We start from the raw sequence: 15466 nt of genomic DNA on the forward strand, positions 1-15466 counted from the left end.
GATCCTGCTAAGTTGTCTGTGTTTCTTCCATGGCCTCGTCCTGTAGGACTGCATGCAATACAGAGATTCCTGGGCTTTGCCAATTACTACCGGCAGTTTATTTCGCATTTCTCCTCTCTTTTTTTTTCTCCAATTGTGGCGCTCACTAAGAAGGGCGCCAATCCTCAACACTGGTCCCCGGCAGCTGAAGAAGCCTTCTCTAAATTATGAAATGGATAAGGAAAAGTCAGCTCACCTGGACACCGTGATTGAAGTTAGACGACTGCAGCAGCACGGATCAAACCTTCGCCCAAAGGAACCCTAAGGAGATTTAGAAAAACACGATCCAGCTTCGGTTTGCAGCATCATAAAATCTTCAAGGTTTATTTATACAGCTTTAAAAGCAGGGATACATCCCACATGGGAAACATATATAGAAGAAAAGAAGAACGGTCTGCAGACAAAGCCTACGCGTTTCAATAAAACATCTTAATCATGGCTTAGCGTTCACGTCCGCTAACCTGACTTATATTCCCCTAATGAGCTGGTGTCATGTGACTACCAGTTCCGTTTTGAAACGGGGGAATGAACAAATGAAAAACATATGCATATTTATATCAAGATACACTTATATTTTATATCTATGCCCATCTATCCATTGTACCTAGACACAGAATAAGAAAGTATGATGGTGTTCTACTCGAAATGGTTAATAGAAATTAATTACATCTTGGCGACTATTCATACCTGTCGGGATGCGGGTTTGTAGGAGGATGATCCAAAAGGTCTCCCGCTTAAGGAGGCATCTCCTATGGTCACCTCCCCTTTTAGGTTTACTGACTTTTTCAATGGCAACCACTTTACAGGTCCCGCAATTCCCTGCACGTGTGTCGCGAAAGTGCTTAGACACCGCAGACACATTGGGGCAGATTTACTTACCCGGTCCGTTTGCGATCCAGCGGCGTGTTCTCTGCGGTGGATTCGGGTCTGGCCGGGATTCATCAAGGCAGTTTTTCCGACGTCCACCAGGTGGCGCTGTTGCGCTGAAGTTCCCTGAAATGCACTGAAGTTCACGATCCTATCCTGGATGAAGGTGAGTGCAAGCTCCGCGACACAATTTCCTTTTTTAAATGCGGCGGTTTTTCCGAATCCGTCGGGTTTTCGTTCAGACACGCCCCCCCCCCCCCAATTTCCGCCGCGTGCATGCCGGTGCCGATGCGTCACAATCCGATCGCGTGCACCAAAATCCCGGGGCAATTCAGGTACGATAGGCGCAAATCGGAAATATTCGGGTAACACGTCGGGAAAACGCGAATCGAGCCCTTAGTAAATGACCCCCATTGACTGCGGTATTGCTAGAGGCATCGGACAGGTGCCTGCGTATACTGGTTTTTAGGGTGTTCGTTGTACACCCTACATACTGTAGGTTACAGGACGTGCAGGTAATATGACAAGAGGTATTGCAATTTATATATGGTTTGATTTGGTATTCCTCTCCCATTACTACTGACACAAATGTTTTAGTGGGTGTTAGGTGAGAGCATGTTATACAAGTATTAGTCCACATTTATAACAACCTTTCACTGATAACCAGTGTTGGTTTTCTTCTTTTTTGGCGTATACTTGAGAACATGCTCGGGGATAGTTGCATTGCCAAGGTGCTTTTTTGGCTGTAAATCTCACTCCTGAGTTTAAAAGGGAGTACAATGTTTCATCCGTTTGTAGTATTGGAACATGTTTTTTAATAATAGAAACAATATTTTGGTATTGGACACTAGATTTAGTAGAGAAAGTTAGCGGATTTTGTTTATCTAGCTGTCTTTTTTTCTTATTCTCAGTTTTTAATAAATTGGATCTAGGGATATTTTTGACTGTATTGTCAGCCCGTTCTAGCATCCACTGGGCATATTGCGAGGGTAGCGAACGTGAACGCTAAGCCATGATTAAGATGTTTTATTGAAACGCGTAGGCTTTGCCTGCAGACCGTTCTTCTTTTCTTCTATATATGTTTCCCATGTGGGATGTATCCCTGCTTTTAAAGCTGTATAAATAAACCTTGAAGATTTTATGATACTGCAAACCCGAAGCTGGATCGTGTTTTTCTAATTCTCTAAATTATATCTGCCTTTGCCTCGACCCCAGTTCTCACATGGCCCGATACAGAGAAGCCTTTCCAGTTGGAAGTTGACTCCTTTTCAGTAGGCGTAGGGGCAGATAGGGCCCAAAGGGCGAACCTTCACTTGTGGTTTCTTCTCTAAGACTTTCTCCTCCACAGAGAGGAATTACTCCATAGAGGACTATAAGAGAACCGTGAAATTAACTTCACAGATTTATAATGTTGATCAATGGAAGGCTGGAAGGACTAACACATATTAGCAAATCGAAATGGGAAGTGAAAATTGGGGGAATGAGCACAACTTGCTGGTTAAATATATTGAAAAATATTAATACTGTTTCCTCGAACGTGTCTCAAAGATTTGTGCAGTTTAACAACATCTTTAGGCTCCACTACTACCCTCCTTTGTTAAACAGGTTCTACAAGAACATAGAGGTTAAAATGCCATAGATGTGGAGCTAGGGAAGTGGACTTTCTTCACAGGTTGTGGAACTGTCCTATATTGACTGACTGGTTTTTCAAGAAATCAACACTCGAACTAGGATGGTAATCTCTTTCTCGATAGAAAATGTTGAGAGGGAGGGTGGGTATCCCTGGATCCAGATTACAAAAGAATATTATTAAAATAGGTTTATTTTTGGGTAGGTTGCTCATTGTTAGGCTGCGACGGCAGCTCATTTGGCCTCTTGCATCGGCCTGTTCACACTACATAGCATTGATCACTCGTTCCTTACCATCAGCACTGAGCTTATTGCCTTCCACGCAAGCAACTAATAAATTATGGGTTTATGCATAAAGCTGAGAGAGCTGACCAATACAGTCACCATAGGGTGTATAGCTCCTTGACCTCTCACCTACCACGGTTGTGAACGCTTTTGTCCCAACAACCGGATCACACTACTGTCAATATATTATCTATTTGACATCAATCAGGTCATATTTCAGATGGTAATAACTGGTCCCCTTTGGTCATGTACCACACTGGATCCTATGTCTCAGTACCATACTGCATGTCGCTGACTAAGCTTGAGATGCAAACTGCACTGTGTTTTTTTAAACACACATTCCCCATGTGCACTATTTAGCATGCGTCCTCGTGGATATTTCACATGTAATATTCCTTTTTGGTTGAGCCAATAAAAGTGATGTTTTATTTTTGTATTTTCCTGTCCGGATATGGGCTCTCTAGCCTGCCTATGGCAAGATTTGTAAAAAATAGTGTTAAAAACCCCTGCCGTGACAGTAGGTCCGTCTTTGTTATTTTTTATCACTGCAAGAGGGCTCAAACTTTATGCATGTCTGCATAATTGGCCAGGAGGCTTTGCTCCACCGAGTTGAGCATATACACAAGGCAAAGGATGTTCGTCAACCTGGCTCGGCCCAAAGCTGCTACTCACTTCTGCCTAAGTATTAAGGTTCAGTGGCATTGGAACAAAACTGTTTCAAAATAATTTTTGTTTTAGTAAATGGATTTAGTTGATCCAGTGAGTCACTCGAGGGGTCGAGAGGGAATTTGTCCCTACTTTCGGTGGTGTATTGCCTTACGCCAAGAGATGAGTTTCGGCATGGTCTGTTGCCATTTCCCCTTGGCTGTGCTGAAACCGCTGCAGTGGACACTGCAATGACTGGCTAGGAGGGAGTCATTGCAGGAAAGGAAGCGGAGAAGGATGAGGGGGCAACAGGGGACAAGGAGTGATGTCCAGCAATCCTCAATGGTGGGAGTATATGTGCCAAAGGGCTTCTTGGGCTGCCTTGGGCCAAGCCACTACCCAGTGGGGAGTTAAAGATATAACACAGCTGCCCATGATTACATGTCCACGTGTCAGCTCTGGTGTGCACCTGATTTTCTCCACAACATGTTGGTGCAGGGCAGGACAACCTGTCCCGAAAAGTAGTGGCGGCTGGGAATGACGTATAGTGGAACAGCCGCGTCCATAACATTTTTAAAGGTTTTTGTCTCCCCCAGCCGGAATGGAGGCCTGGAAAAACACACTACAGGCTGATCCAACTTTGATGTAATGTCCGTAAAACAAGACAAAATGAGGTTCAGTATTGTGTGTGGCCTCCACGTACCTATATGACCTCCCTACAACACCTCAGCAGCCCACACAAGTGGCTCAGGAAGTGCAGCTCATCCAGGATGGCGAGCTGTGGCTGTTTGGTAGTGTCCAGAGGCTGGAGGCGCTACCAGGAGAAAGGCCAGTACACCAGGAGGGCAACAACCCAGCAGCAGGACCTCTACATCAGCCTTTGTGCAAAGAGGAACAGGAGGAGCATTGCCAGAGCCCTGAACACATCATACACACACAGCTCCGCTATACACACATTATACACACACACAGCTCCGCTATACACACATTATACACACACACAGCTCCGCTATACACACATTATACACACACACAGCTCCGCTATACACACATTATACACACACACAGCTCCGCTATACACACATTATACACACACACAGCTCCGCTATACACACATTATACACACACACAGCTCCGCTATACACACATTATACACACACACAGCTCCGCTATACACACATTATACACACACACAGCTCCGCTATACACACATTATACACACACACAGCCCCGCTATACACACATTATACACACACACGTCTCCTAGAGCAGATTTGTACTAGTTGCCCACCTCAACCAATCAGATCTCAGCTTTCATTTTCCCACAGCTGTTTTTATAATTAAAGCTGAGCTCTGATTGGTTACAGTTTTACCTCAGAAACTTGATGATTCCTCTCCCTGTAGTTTCTGAGGTAACACAGATCCCTGAGGGGGCGATTACACGTTTGCTTTTCTCTGATGCAGTTGTTGATGTCCTGGAGAGGAGGGAAATGGAGTTTTTATTGGTTATAAAAATTGCAAAAGAAGAAGGAAACGTGTGATCGCCCTCTCAGAGAATCCTGTCAGACCTGGTCATGTGACCCCATGGCTCCTCCCGCACACGGGGCTGGTCACATGACTATGACATCATCACAGGTCCTGTGTATAGAGGCGGCTCTGCAGGAGGAGGTGAGGGCTTCCCTTGATCACCTCTTTATTAGCAGACTATTTATGACACATGTATTAAAGCCCCTGCTCCAGTATTTTCTGTGACCTTGTACGTTATTTTTAGTTGAACCTAATTGTACATGTATAAAGTGTCCTGCACTATTCTTCATGCAACACAAATTTTAATTTTTTTATTAAATGTTTAAAAATGTTTTCATATTCATTTCCCTCATTTTAGTTTTTGAATATGTCATTATTAGTGTTTACACATTACAGGTTACAGTCCATTATTGATATAGGAAATCTTGGAGGACATCAAATTGTGAAGTATACAGTGGTCACATCTTACATGACATCTCAAGGGATTATAGTCCATGATTAAAGTTCTCATTGATTGCTGATGTCATTTGTCTTCCCTTCTTTCCATTCAGGTTTCTACATTACTGGATCCTCTGCTCATCTCTTCTCTGGAACATCATTTTACTGACTGGTCCCTCAAGGATGGATAAAGAAAGAGATAAGATGGAGAGAATCTTCCAGCTCACCCTAGAGATTCTCTTCTATATTACTGGAGAGGTGAGAGATTGTGATGAGGTCACATGACATCATTATCTATGGGAATAACAGATGATAGGACTGGAGAGGTGAGAGATTCTGGAAATGTATGGAGGGAGATTTATCAATGTGTCTCTCCATAACCAGGATTACACAGTAGTGAAGAAGACCTCTAGTGGGCGCTGTGAGGCCCCTGTGTATGAAGGACGGGGGAGAACCCTGAGCCCAATCCCGGCTCCTCCACCTCACCCCCTGATACATGATGACATCAATGAGCAGAAGATCCTAGAAGTCACCCACAAGATGATGGAGCTGCTGACTGGAGAGGTGACACTGCTGGGAATGCTGGGACATTATACAGTAACGCTATGAAGGGATCTGGGTGATGACGGGATCATTGTGTGTGTCAGGTTCCTATAAGGTGTCAGGATGTGGCTGTCTATTTCTCCATGGAGGAGTGGGAGTATTTAGAAGGACACAAAGATGTGTACAAGGACGTCATGATGGAGGACCACCAGCCCCTCACATCAGCAGGTAATAGACAGGACTAAATCCACACGTCCTTTCATTATCTGTATGGAAAGAAGGAATTCAGTCTCTGTGTTTCCTGCAGGAATACTGATCCCCGGGGCCTCGGAGGAAGAGACTGAGCTGTTGGGTTAGTATTCACAGAGACATGCAAAAATCATAAAAATCTAACACCATATTCTAAATAGGAGTTTGTCAAAATTGAATTCAATTATAATCTGTGTTTTTAAGCCACTTTGCTTAAAATTAGGCAAGGTGATGGAAGAGCTTTTTGAGAGGCCTCCTGCTCAACTGATTTACTATACCTGAAAGTAGTTAAAATCATATCTCAGTTCTAGCCCAGCTCCTGTGGATGGTCCATTAGAACATTGGTTGATGAAAAACATTCCACCTGAGGCCTTCAGTCGAGAAAACTATAGTAATCGGCCATTGACCAACACAACTTTACTGCTAACAATAATCTTTATATTTAGTGCCAATATATTCCATAGCGCTTCACAAATCATAGGGGGCATATGCAAATAATATAATTTATGACAAACATTCATATGGAACAAAAGGAGTCTACGAAGAGCTGATCGTTTCAGGAAGTATCTTAGGTTAGTAAGGATTGTAAGCCATTCACGAACCTGGATAGGTAGATCTATATGAATATCATTCTAAGGTTCTATTATACAAGACTCATAATTTTATTTTAATTCTTGGCAGATGACTTCACCAGGAGCTCAGAGGAACATCTCTTCATACCTTCAGATTTTAAAACAGAAGATTTTGAAGTCACACTAGAAGAGCACGAGAGAAAGCACAATGTACCCTCAGCCCTTTACAGCAACGATCTATCATCTGATCCTACATTACTTCTTCTATCTTCTGACTCATCACAGACCAGGAAACTAAATTTAAACCCTGAAAGAGAGATTGTACAACCAAGAACTCACACAGGGGAGAAACCATTTTCATGTTTGGAATGTGGGAAATGTTTTACTTATAAATTTAATCTGGTTACCCATCAAAAAATTCACACCGGGGAGAAACCATTTTCATGTTCAGAATGTGGGAGATGTTTTAGTGTAAAATCAAATCTTGTTGCACATCAGAGAATTCACACAGGGGAGAAGCCATTTTCATGTCCAGAATGTGGGAAATGTTTTATCCGCAAAACAAGTCTCTTTGACCATCAAAAGACTCACAGAGAGGTGGAGCTATATTTATGTTCAGAATGTGGTAAATGTTTTAAAGATTATTTAAATCTTGTTAAGCATGAGAGAATTCACACAGGGGAGCAGCCATTTTCATGTTCCGAATGTGGGAAATGTTTTAATCAAAAATCAGATCTGGTTAGACATCAGAGAACTCACACAGGGGAGAAGCCATTTTCATGTTCAGAATGCGGAAAAAGCTATAACTTAAAATCAGCTCTTGTTACTCATCAAAAAATTCACACAGGGGAGAAATCATTTGTATGCTTAGAATGTGGGAAAAACTACAGCGATAAATCAGCTCTCGCTAGACATCAGAGAATTCACACAGGAGAGAAGCCACTTTCATGTTCAGAATGTGGAAAATGTTACAATGATAAGTCAGCTCTTGTTCGACATCAGAGAATTCACACAGGGGAGAAGCCATTTTCATGTTCAGAATGTGGGAAAAAATATAATGATAAATCGGCTCTCGTTAGACATCAATTAATTCATTCAGGGACATTGCCGTTTTCATGTGCAGAATGTGGGAAATGTTTTTATCAGAATTCAGATCTTGTTATACATCAGAGAGTTCACACCGGGGAGAAGCCATATTCATGTTCAGAATGTGGGAAATCTTGTGGCGATAAATCAACTCTTGTTCGTCATCAGAGAATTCACACAGGGGAGAAGCCATTTCCATGTTCACAATGTGGTAAAAGTTATAGCGATAATCCATCTCTTATTAGACATCAGAGAATTCACACAGGAGAGAAGCCGTTCTCATGTTCAACATGTGGGAAATGTTTTAACCAGAAATCAACGCTTGTTATACATCAGAGAATTCACACAAAGGAGAAGCCATCTCCATGCCAATAATGTGGGAAATGTTTTATCTATGGTAGTAAACAGTTGACGATCAGTAGTCATTTGGACTTATCATAACACTTGACTATGGTCCTCCAGGAGGGTCTGACTAGTCATAAACCGCACGGATATGTAGTCATGGATTTTTATATACTGTGTCTGTACTAGAAATGTTTTCTACATTGTCAAAAAACTATTACACTTTTATTAATAAAGAAGAATGTGATTTTTTATTTTAGTAATTTAAAAAAAAAAATCTGCTTGTATTATATGTGGATCTTCTACTGGATTGAGATAAAAAAAACTTCCCACCAATTCCTCCGCACCGTGTACTTGCTCATCTCACAGATTGTGAAGCTGATGTGACCTTTAGTGAATTTTCCTCATGTTAATGTGAGCAGAGAATCTGCTGTAAATCCAGAGTGTGTGCAGGGGATGTAAATGGTGATGGTTAAAAGCAGTTTTAATTTTTTTTTCTTCACATTATTTGATTAAAGATAGAAAAATGTATTTCTATGATCCACGTATTCAAATGTTGATCACATCCTTTTCTTTAACAAGTTCAGTTAATACTTACAGAACTACACAAGAAAAATGATGGAAACAACTAGTTCTCTGTGGTTTATTTTACATGGCTGCCTTTCTCCAGGTGATGTGTAACATGGCTGCCTGTCTCTAATTAAAGTGATATGTAACATGGCTGCCTGTCTCTATGAAATGAGTAACATGACTGTCTGTCCCTAGGTGCCTGTCTGTAGGTGATGTGTAACATGGCTGCCTGTCTCTAGGCGATGTGTAACGTGGCCGCCTGTCTCTAGGTGATGTGTAACGTGGCTGCCTGTCTCTAGGTAATGTGTAACGTGGCTGCCTGTCTCTAGGCGATGTGTAACATGGCTGCCTGTCTGTAGGTGATGTGTAACATGGCCGCCTGTCTCTAGGTAATGTGTAACATGGCTGCCTGTCTCTAGGCGATGTGTAACGTGGCTGCCTGTCTCTAGGTAATGTGTAACGTGGCCGCCTGTCTCTAGGTGATGTGTAACATGGCTGCCTGTCTCTAGGTGATGTGTAACATGGCTGCCTGTCTCTAGGTAATGTGTAACATGGCCGCCTGTCTCTAGGTGATGTGCAACATGGCTGCCTGTCTCTAGGTGATGTGTAACATGGCTGTCTGTCTCTAGGTGATGTGTAACATGGCCGCCTGTCTCTAGGTGATGTGTAACATGGCCGCCTGTCTCTAGGTGATGTGTAACATGGCTGCCTGTCTCTAGGTAATGTGTAACGTGGCCGCCTGTCTCTAGGTGATGTGTAACATGGCTGCCTGTCTCTAGGTGATGTGTAACATGGCTGTCTGTCTCTAGGTGATGTGTAACATGGCCGCCTGTCTCTAGGTGATGTGTAACATGGCCGCCTGTCTCTAGGTGATGTGTAACATGGCTGCCTTTCTCCAGGTGATGTGTAACATGGCTGCCTGTCTCTAATTGAAGTGATGTGTAACATGGCTGCCTGTTTCTATGAAATGAGTAACATGACTGTCTGTCCCTAGGTGCCTGTCTGTAGGTGATGTGTAACATGGCTGCCTGTCTCTAGGCGATGTGTAACGTGGCCGCCTGTCTCTAGGTGATGTGTAACGTGGCTGCCTGTCTCTAGGTAATGTGTAACGTGGCTGCCTGTCTCTAGGCGATGTGTAACATGGCTGCCTGTCTCTAGGTAATGTGTAACGTGGCCGCCTGTCTCTAGGTGATGTGTAACATGGCTGCCTGTCTCTAGGTGATGTGTAACATGGCTGTCTGTCTCTAGGTGATGTGTAACATGGCCGCCTGTCTCTAGGTGATGTGTAACATGGCCGCCTGTCTCTAGGTGATGTGTAACATGGCTGCCTTTCTCCAGGTGATGTGTAACATGGCTGCCTGTCTCTAATTGAAGTGATGTGTAACATGGCTGCCTGTCTCTATGAAATGAGTAACATGACTGTCTGTCCCTAGGTGCCTGTCTGTAGGTGATGTGTAACATGGCTGCCTGTCTCTAGGCGATGTGTAACGTGGCCGCCTGTCTCTAGGTGATGTGTAACGTGGCTGCCTGTCTCTAGGTAATGTGTAACGTGGCTGCCTGTCTCTAGGTAATGTGTAACGTGGCTGCCTGTCTCTAGGCGATGTGTAACATGGCTGTCTGTCTGTAGGTGATGTGTAACATGGCCGCCTGTCTCTAGGTAATGTGTAACATGGCTGCCTGTCTCTAGGCGATGTGTAACGTGGCTGCCTGTCTCTAGGTAATGTGTAACGTGGCCGCCTGTCTCTAGGTGATGTGTAACATGGCTGCCTTTCTCCAGGTGATGTGTAACATGGCTTCCTGTCTCTAATTGAAGTGATGTGTAACATGGCTGCCTGTCTCTATGAAATGAGTAACATGACTGTCTGTCCCTAGGTGCCTGTCTGTAGGTGATGTGTAACATGGCTGCCTGTCTCTAGGCGATGTGTAACGTGGCAGCCTGTCTCTAGGTGATGTGTAACGTGGCTGCCTGTCTCTAGGTAATGTGTAACGTGGCTGCCTGTCTCTAGGCGATGTGTAACATGGCTGCCTGTCTGTAGGTGATGTGTAACATGGCCGCCTGTCTCTAGGTAATGTGTAACATGGCTGCCTGTCTCTATGTGATGGGTAACATGGCTGCCTGTCTCTAGGTGATGTGTAACGTGGCTGCCTGTCTCTAGGTAATGTGTAACGTGGCCGCCTGTCTCTAGGTGATGTGTAACATGGCTGCCTGTCTCTAGGTGATGTGTAACATGGCTGCCTGTCTCTAGGTAATGTGTAACGTGGCTGCCTGTCTCTAGGTGATGTGTAACATGGCTGCCTGTCTCTAGGTGATGTGTAACATGGCTGTCTGTCTCTAGGTGATGTGTAACATGACTGTCTGTCTCTAGGTGATGTGTAACATGGCCGCCTGTCTCTAGGTGATGTGTAACATGGCCGCCTGTCTCTAGGTGATGTGTAACATGGCTGCCTGTCTCTAGGTAATGTGTAACGTGGCCGCCTGTCTCTAGGTGATGTGTAACATGGCTGCCTGTCTCTAGGTGATGTGTAACATGGCTGTCTGTCTCTAGGTGATGTGTAACATGGCCGCCTGTCTCTAGGTGATGTGTAACATGGCCGCCTGTCTCTAGGTGATGTGTAACATGGCTGCCTTTCTCCAGGTGATGTGTAACATGGCTGCCTGTCTCTAATTGAAGTGATGTGTAACATGGCTGCCTGTTTCTATGAAATGAGTAACATGACTGTCTGTCCCTAGGTGCCTGTCTGTAGGTGATGTGTAACATGGCTGCCTGTCTCTAGGCGATGTGTAACGTGGCCGCCTGTCTCTAGGTGATGTGTAACGTGGCTGCCTGTCTCTAGGTAATGTGTAACGTGGCTGCCTGTCTCTAGGCGATGTGTAACATGGCTGCCTGTCTCTAGGTAATGTGTAACGTGGCCGCCTGTCTCTAGGTGATGTGTAACATGGCTGCCTGTCTCTAGGTGATGTGTAACATGGCTGTCTGTCTCAAGGTGATGTGTAACATGGCCGCCTGTCTCTAGGTGATGTGTAACATGGCCGCCTGTCTCTAGGTGATGTGTAACATGGCTGCCTTTCTCCAGGTGATGTGTAACATGGCTGCCTGTCTCTAATTGAAGTGATGTGTAACATGGCTGCCTGTCTCTATGAAATGAGTAACATGACTGTCTGTCCCTAGGTGCTTGTCTGTAGGTGATGTGTAACATGGCTGCCTGTCTCTAGGCGATGTGTAACGTGGCCGCCTGTCTCTAGGTGATGTGTAACGTGGCTGCCTGTCTCTAGGTAATGTGTAACGTGGCTGCCTGTCTCTAGGCGATGTGTAACATGGCTGTCTGTCTGTAGGTGATGTGTAACATGGCCGCCTGTCTCTAGGTAATGTGTAACATGGCTGCCTGTCTCTAGGCGATGTGTAACGTGGCTGCCTGTCTCTAGGTAATGTGTAACGTGGCCGCCTGTCTCTAGGTGATGTGTAACATGGCTGCCTTTCTCCAGGTGATGTGTAACATGGCTTCCTGTCTCTAATTGAAGTGATGTGTAACATGGCTGCCTGTCTCTATGAAATGAGTAACATGACTGTCTGTCCCTAGGTGCCTGTCTGTAGGTGATGTGTAACATGGCTGCCTGTCTCTAGGCGATGTGTAACGTGGCAGCCTGTCTCTAGGTGATGTGTAACGTGGCTGCCTGTCTCTAGGTAATGTGTAACGTGGCTGCCTGTCTCTAGGCGATGTGTAACATGGCTGCCTGTCTGTAGGTGATGTGTAACATGGCCGCCTGTCTCTAGGTAATGTGTAACATGGCTGCCTGTCTCTAGGCGATGTGTAACGTGGCTGCCTGTCTCTAGGTAATGTGTAACGTGGCCGCCTGTCTCTAGGTGATGTGTAACATGGCTGCCTTTCTCCAGGTGATGTGTAACATGGCTTCCTGTCTCTAATTGAAGTGATGTGTAACATGGCTGCCTGTCTCTATGAAATGAGTAACATGACTGTCTGTCCCTAGGTGCCTGTCTGTAGGTGATGTGTAACAGGCTGCCTGTCTCTAGGCGATGTGTAACGTGGCAGCCTGTCTCTAGGTGATGTGTAACGTGGCCGCCTGTCTCTAGGCGATGTGTAACATGGCCGCCTGTCTCTAGGCGATGTGTAACATGGCTGCCTGTCTCTAGGTGATGTGTAACATGGCCGCCTGTCTCTAGGTGATGTGTAACATGGCTGCCTGTCTCTAGGTGATGTGTAACATGGCCGTCTGTCTCTAGGTAATGTGTAACGTGGCTGCCTGTCTTTAGGCGATGTGTAACATGGCTGCCTGTCTGTAGGTGATGTGTAACATGGCCGCCTGTCTCTAGGTAATGTGTAACATGGCTGCCTGTCTCTAGGCGATGTGTAACGTGGCTGCCTGTCTCTAGGCGATGTGTAACATGGCTGCCTGTCTCTAGGTGATGTGTAACATGGCTGCCTGTCTCTAGGTGATGTGTAACATGGCTGCCTGTCTCTAGGTGATGTGTAACATGGCTGCCTGTCTCTTTAGGATGTGTAACATGGCTGCCTGTCTCTTTAGGATGTGTAACATGGCTGCCTGTCTCTAGGTGATGTGTAACATGGCTGCCTGTCTCTAGGTGATGTGTAACATGGCCACCACTGCTCTAGGTGATGTGTAACATGGCCGCCTGTCTCTAGGTGATGTGTAACATGGCCGCCTGTCTCTAGGTGATGTGTAACATGGCAGCCTGTCTCTAGGTGATGTGTAACATGGCTGCCTGTCTCTAGGTGATGTGTAACATGGCTGCCTGTCTCTAGGTGATGTGTAACATGGCTGCCTGTCTCTAGGTGATGTGTAACATGGCTGCATGTCTCTAGGTGATGTGTAACATGGCTGCCTGTCTCTAGGTGATGTATAAAATGGCTGCCTGTCTCTAGGTGATGTGTAACATGGCTGCCTGTCTCTAGGTGATGTGTAACATGGCTGCCAGTCTCTAGGTGATGTGTAACATGGCTGCCAGTCTCTAGGTGATGTGTAACATGGTTGCCTGTCTCTAGGTGATGTGTAACATGGCTGCCTGTCTCTAGGTGATGTGTAACATGGCAGCCTGTCTCTAGGTGATGTGTAACATGGCAGCCTGTCTCTAGGTGATGTGTAACATGGCAGCCTGTGTATATATGATGTGTAACATGGCTGCCTGTCTCTAGGTGATGTGTAACATGGCTGCCTGTCTCTAGGTGATGTGTAACATGGCAGCCTGTCTCTAGGTGATGTGTAACATGGCAGCCTGTGTATATATGATGTGTAACATGGCTGCCTGTCTCTAGGTGATGTGTAACATGGCTGCCTGTCTCTAGGTGATGTGTAACATGGCTGCCTGTCTCTAGGTGATGTGTAACATGGCCGCCTGTATTTATGTGATGTATAAAATGGCAGCCTGTCTCTTTAGGATGTGTAACATGGCTGCCTGTCTCTAGGTGATGTATAAAATGGCTGCCTGTCTCTAGGTGATGTGTAACATGGCTGCCTGTCTCTAGGTGATGTGTAACATGGCTGCCTGTCTCTATGTGATGTGTAACATGGCTGCCAGTCTCTAGGTGATGTGTAACATGGTTGCCTGTCTCTAGGTGATGTGTAACATGGCTGCCTGTCTCTAGGTGATGTGTAACATGGCAGCCTGTCTCTAGGTGATGTGTAACATGGCTGCCTGTCTCTAGGTGATGTGTAACATGGCAGCCTGTGTATATATGATGTGTAACATGGCTGCCTGTCTCTAGGTGATGTGTAACATGGCTGCCTGTCTCTAGGTGATGTGTAACATGGCCGCCTGTCTCTATGTGATGTATAAAATGGCAGCCTGTCTCTTTAGGATGTGTAACATGGCTGCCTGTCTCTAGGTCAGTGATGGCAAACCTTTTAGACACAGAGTGCCCAAACTACAACCAAAACCCATGTATTTTTCGCTAAGTGCCAATGCGACAATTTAAGCAGTAACTTATTACTCCCTGCTCTTTCGCAGGGTTTGAATTGTATAGGCACCCGAGTACACCAATAGAGTAGAAAGAAGGAGAAAAAGTTTGGATTATCATTATAGCTTCCTTCTAGGGTCCTGGGCTGTGAGAGGCCTTAGGTCCTGTCTGATGTACACTGCCCTTGGGTGATGGCAAGGGTGCCCATAAAGATGGCTCTGAGTGCCATCTCTGGCACCCATGCCATAGGTTCGCCACCATTGCTCTAGGTGATGTATAACATGGCTGCCTGTCTCTAGTTGAAGTGATGTGTAACATGGCCGTCTGTCTCCAGGTGATGTGTAACATGGCCGCCTGACTCTAGGTGATGTGTAACATGGCTTCCGGTCTCTTGTTGAAGTGATGTGTAACATGGCAGCCTAACTCTAGGTGATGTGTAACATGTATGCCTGTCTCTAGGTGATGTGTAACACTCTGGGCACTCCCAGTGTGTATCCGGTTTAAAATTCCCAGGCAGATGGTGAAGGGAGGCCCGTGGTGTTAGCGGCAGCAGCTCGGGATCACATCTGGAGACAGAAATCTTGAAAGATAACTCACAGTTTCTTTAATGGCACACAGTCCAAGACAGCAGCAGGTAACCCTAGAAGGAAGCTACAATTATAATCCAAACGTCTTCTCCTTATTTCTACTGTATTGGATTCCTCAGGTGCATATACAATTTAAACATGTAACAGAGCAGG

The 15466-nt window shown here is 45.2% G+C and overlaps 1 protein-coding gene and 1 long non-coding RNA gene across 2 annotated transcripts in view; both read left to right on the plus strand.

Annotated features, from left to right (window-relative positions):
- LOC140065443 (uncharacterized) overlaps positions 1 to 15466 on the plus strand; it is a 98547-nt gene that overhangs the window by 39690 nt on the left and 43391 nt on the right. The gene's annotated exons all lie outside the window — the stretch shown is intronic.
- Positions 1 to 15466, plus strand: part of LOC140065228 (uncharacterized) — a 46333-nt gene that overhangs the window by 4229 nt on the left and 26638 nt on the right. Inside the window, 4 exon segments of the mRNA XM_072112830.1 lie at positions 1818 to 1895; positions 2122 to 2177; positions 6223 to 6325; positions 6904 to 8277. Coding sequence (XP_071968931.1) covers positions 1818 to 1895; positions 2122 to 2177; positions 6223 to 6325; positions 6904 to 8277 — 1611 coding nt within the window.

Source organism: Engystomops pustulosus, chromosome 6 (genome assembly GCF_040894005.1).
Source record: "Engystomops pustulosus chromosome 6, aEngPut4.maternal, whole genome shotgun sequence".
In the NCBI taxonomy this organism is placed as follows: Eukaryota; Metazoa; Chordata; class Amphibia; order Anura; family Leptodactylidae; genus Engystomops; species Engystomops pustulosus.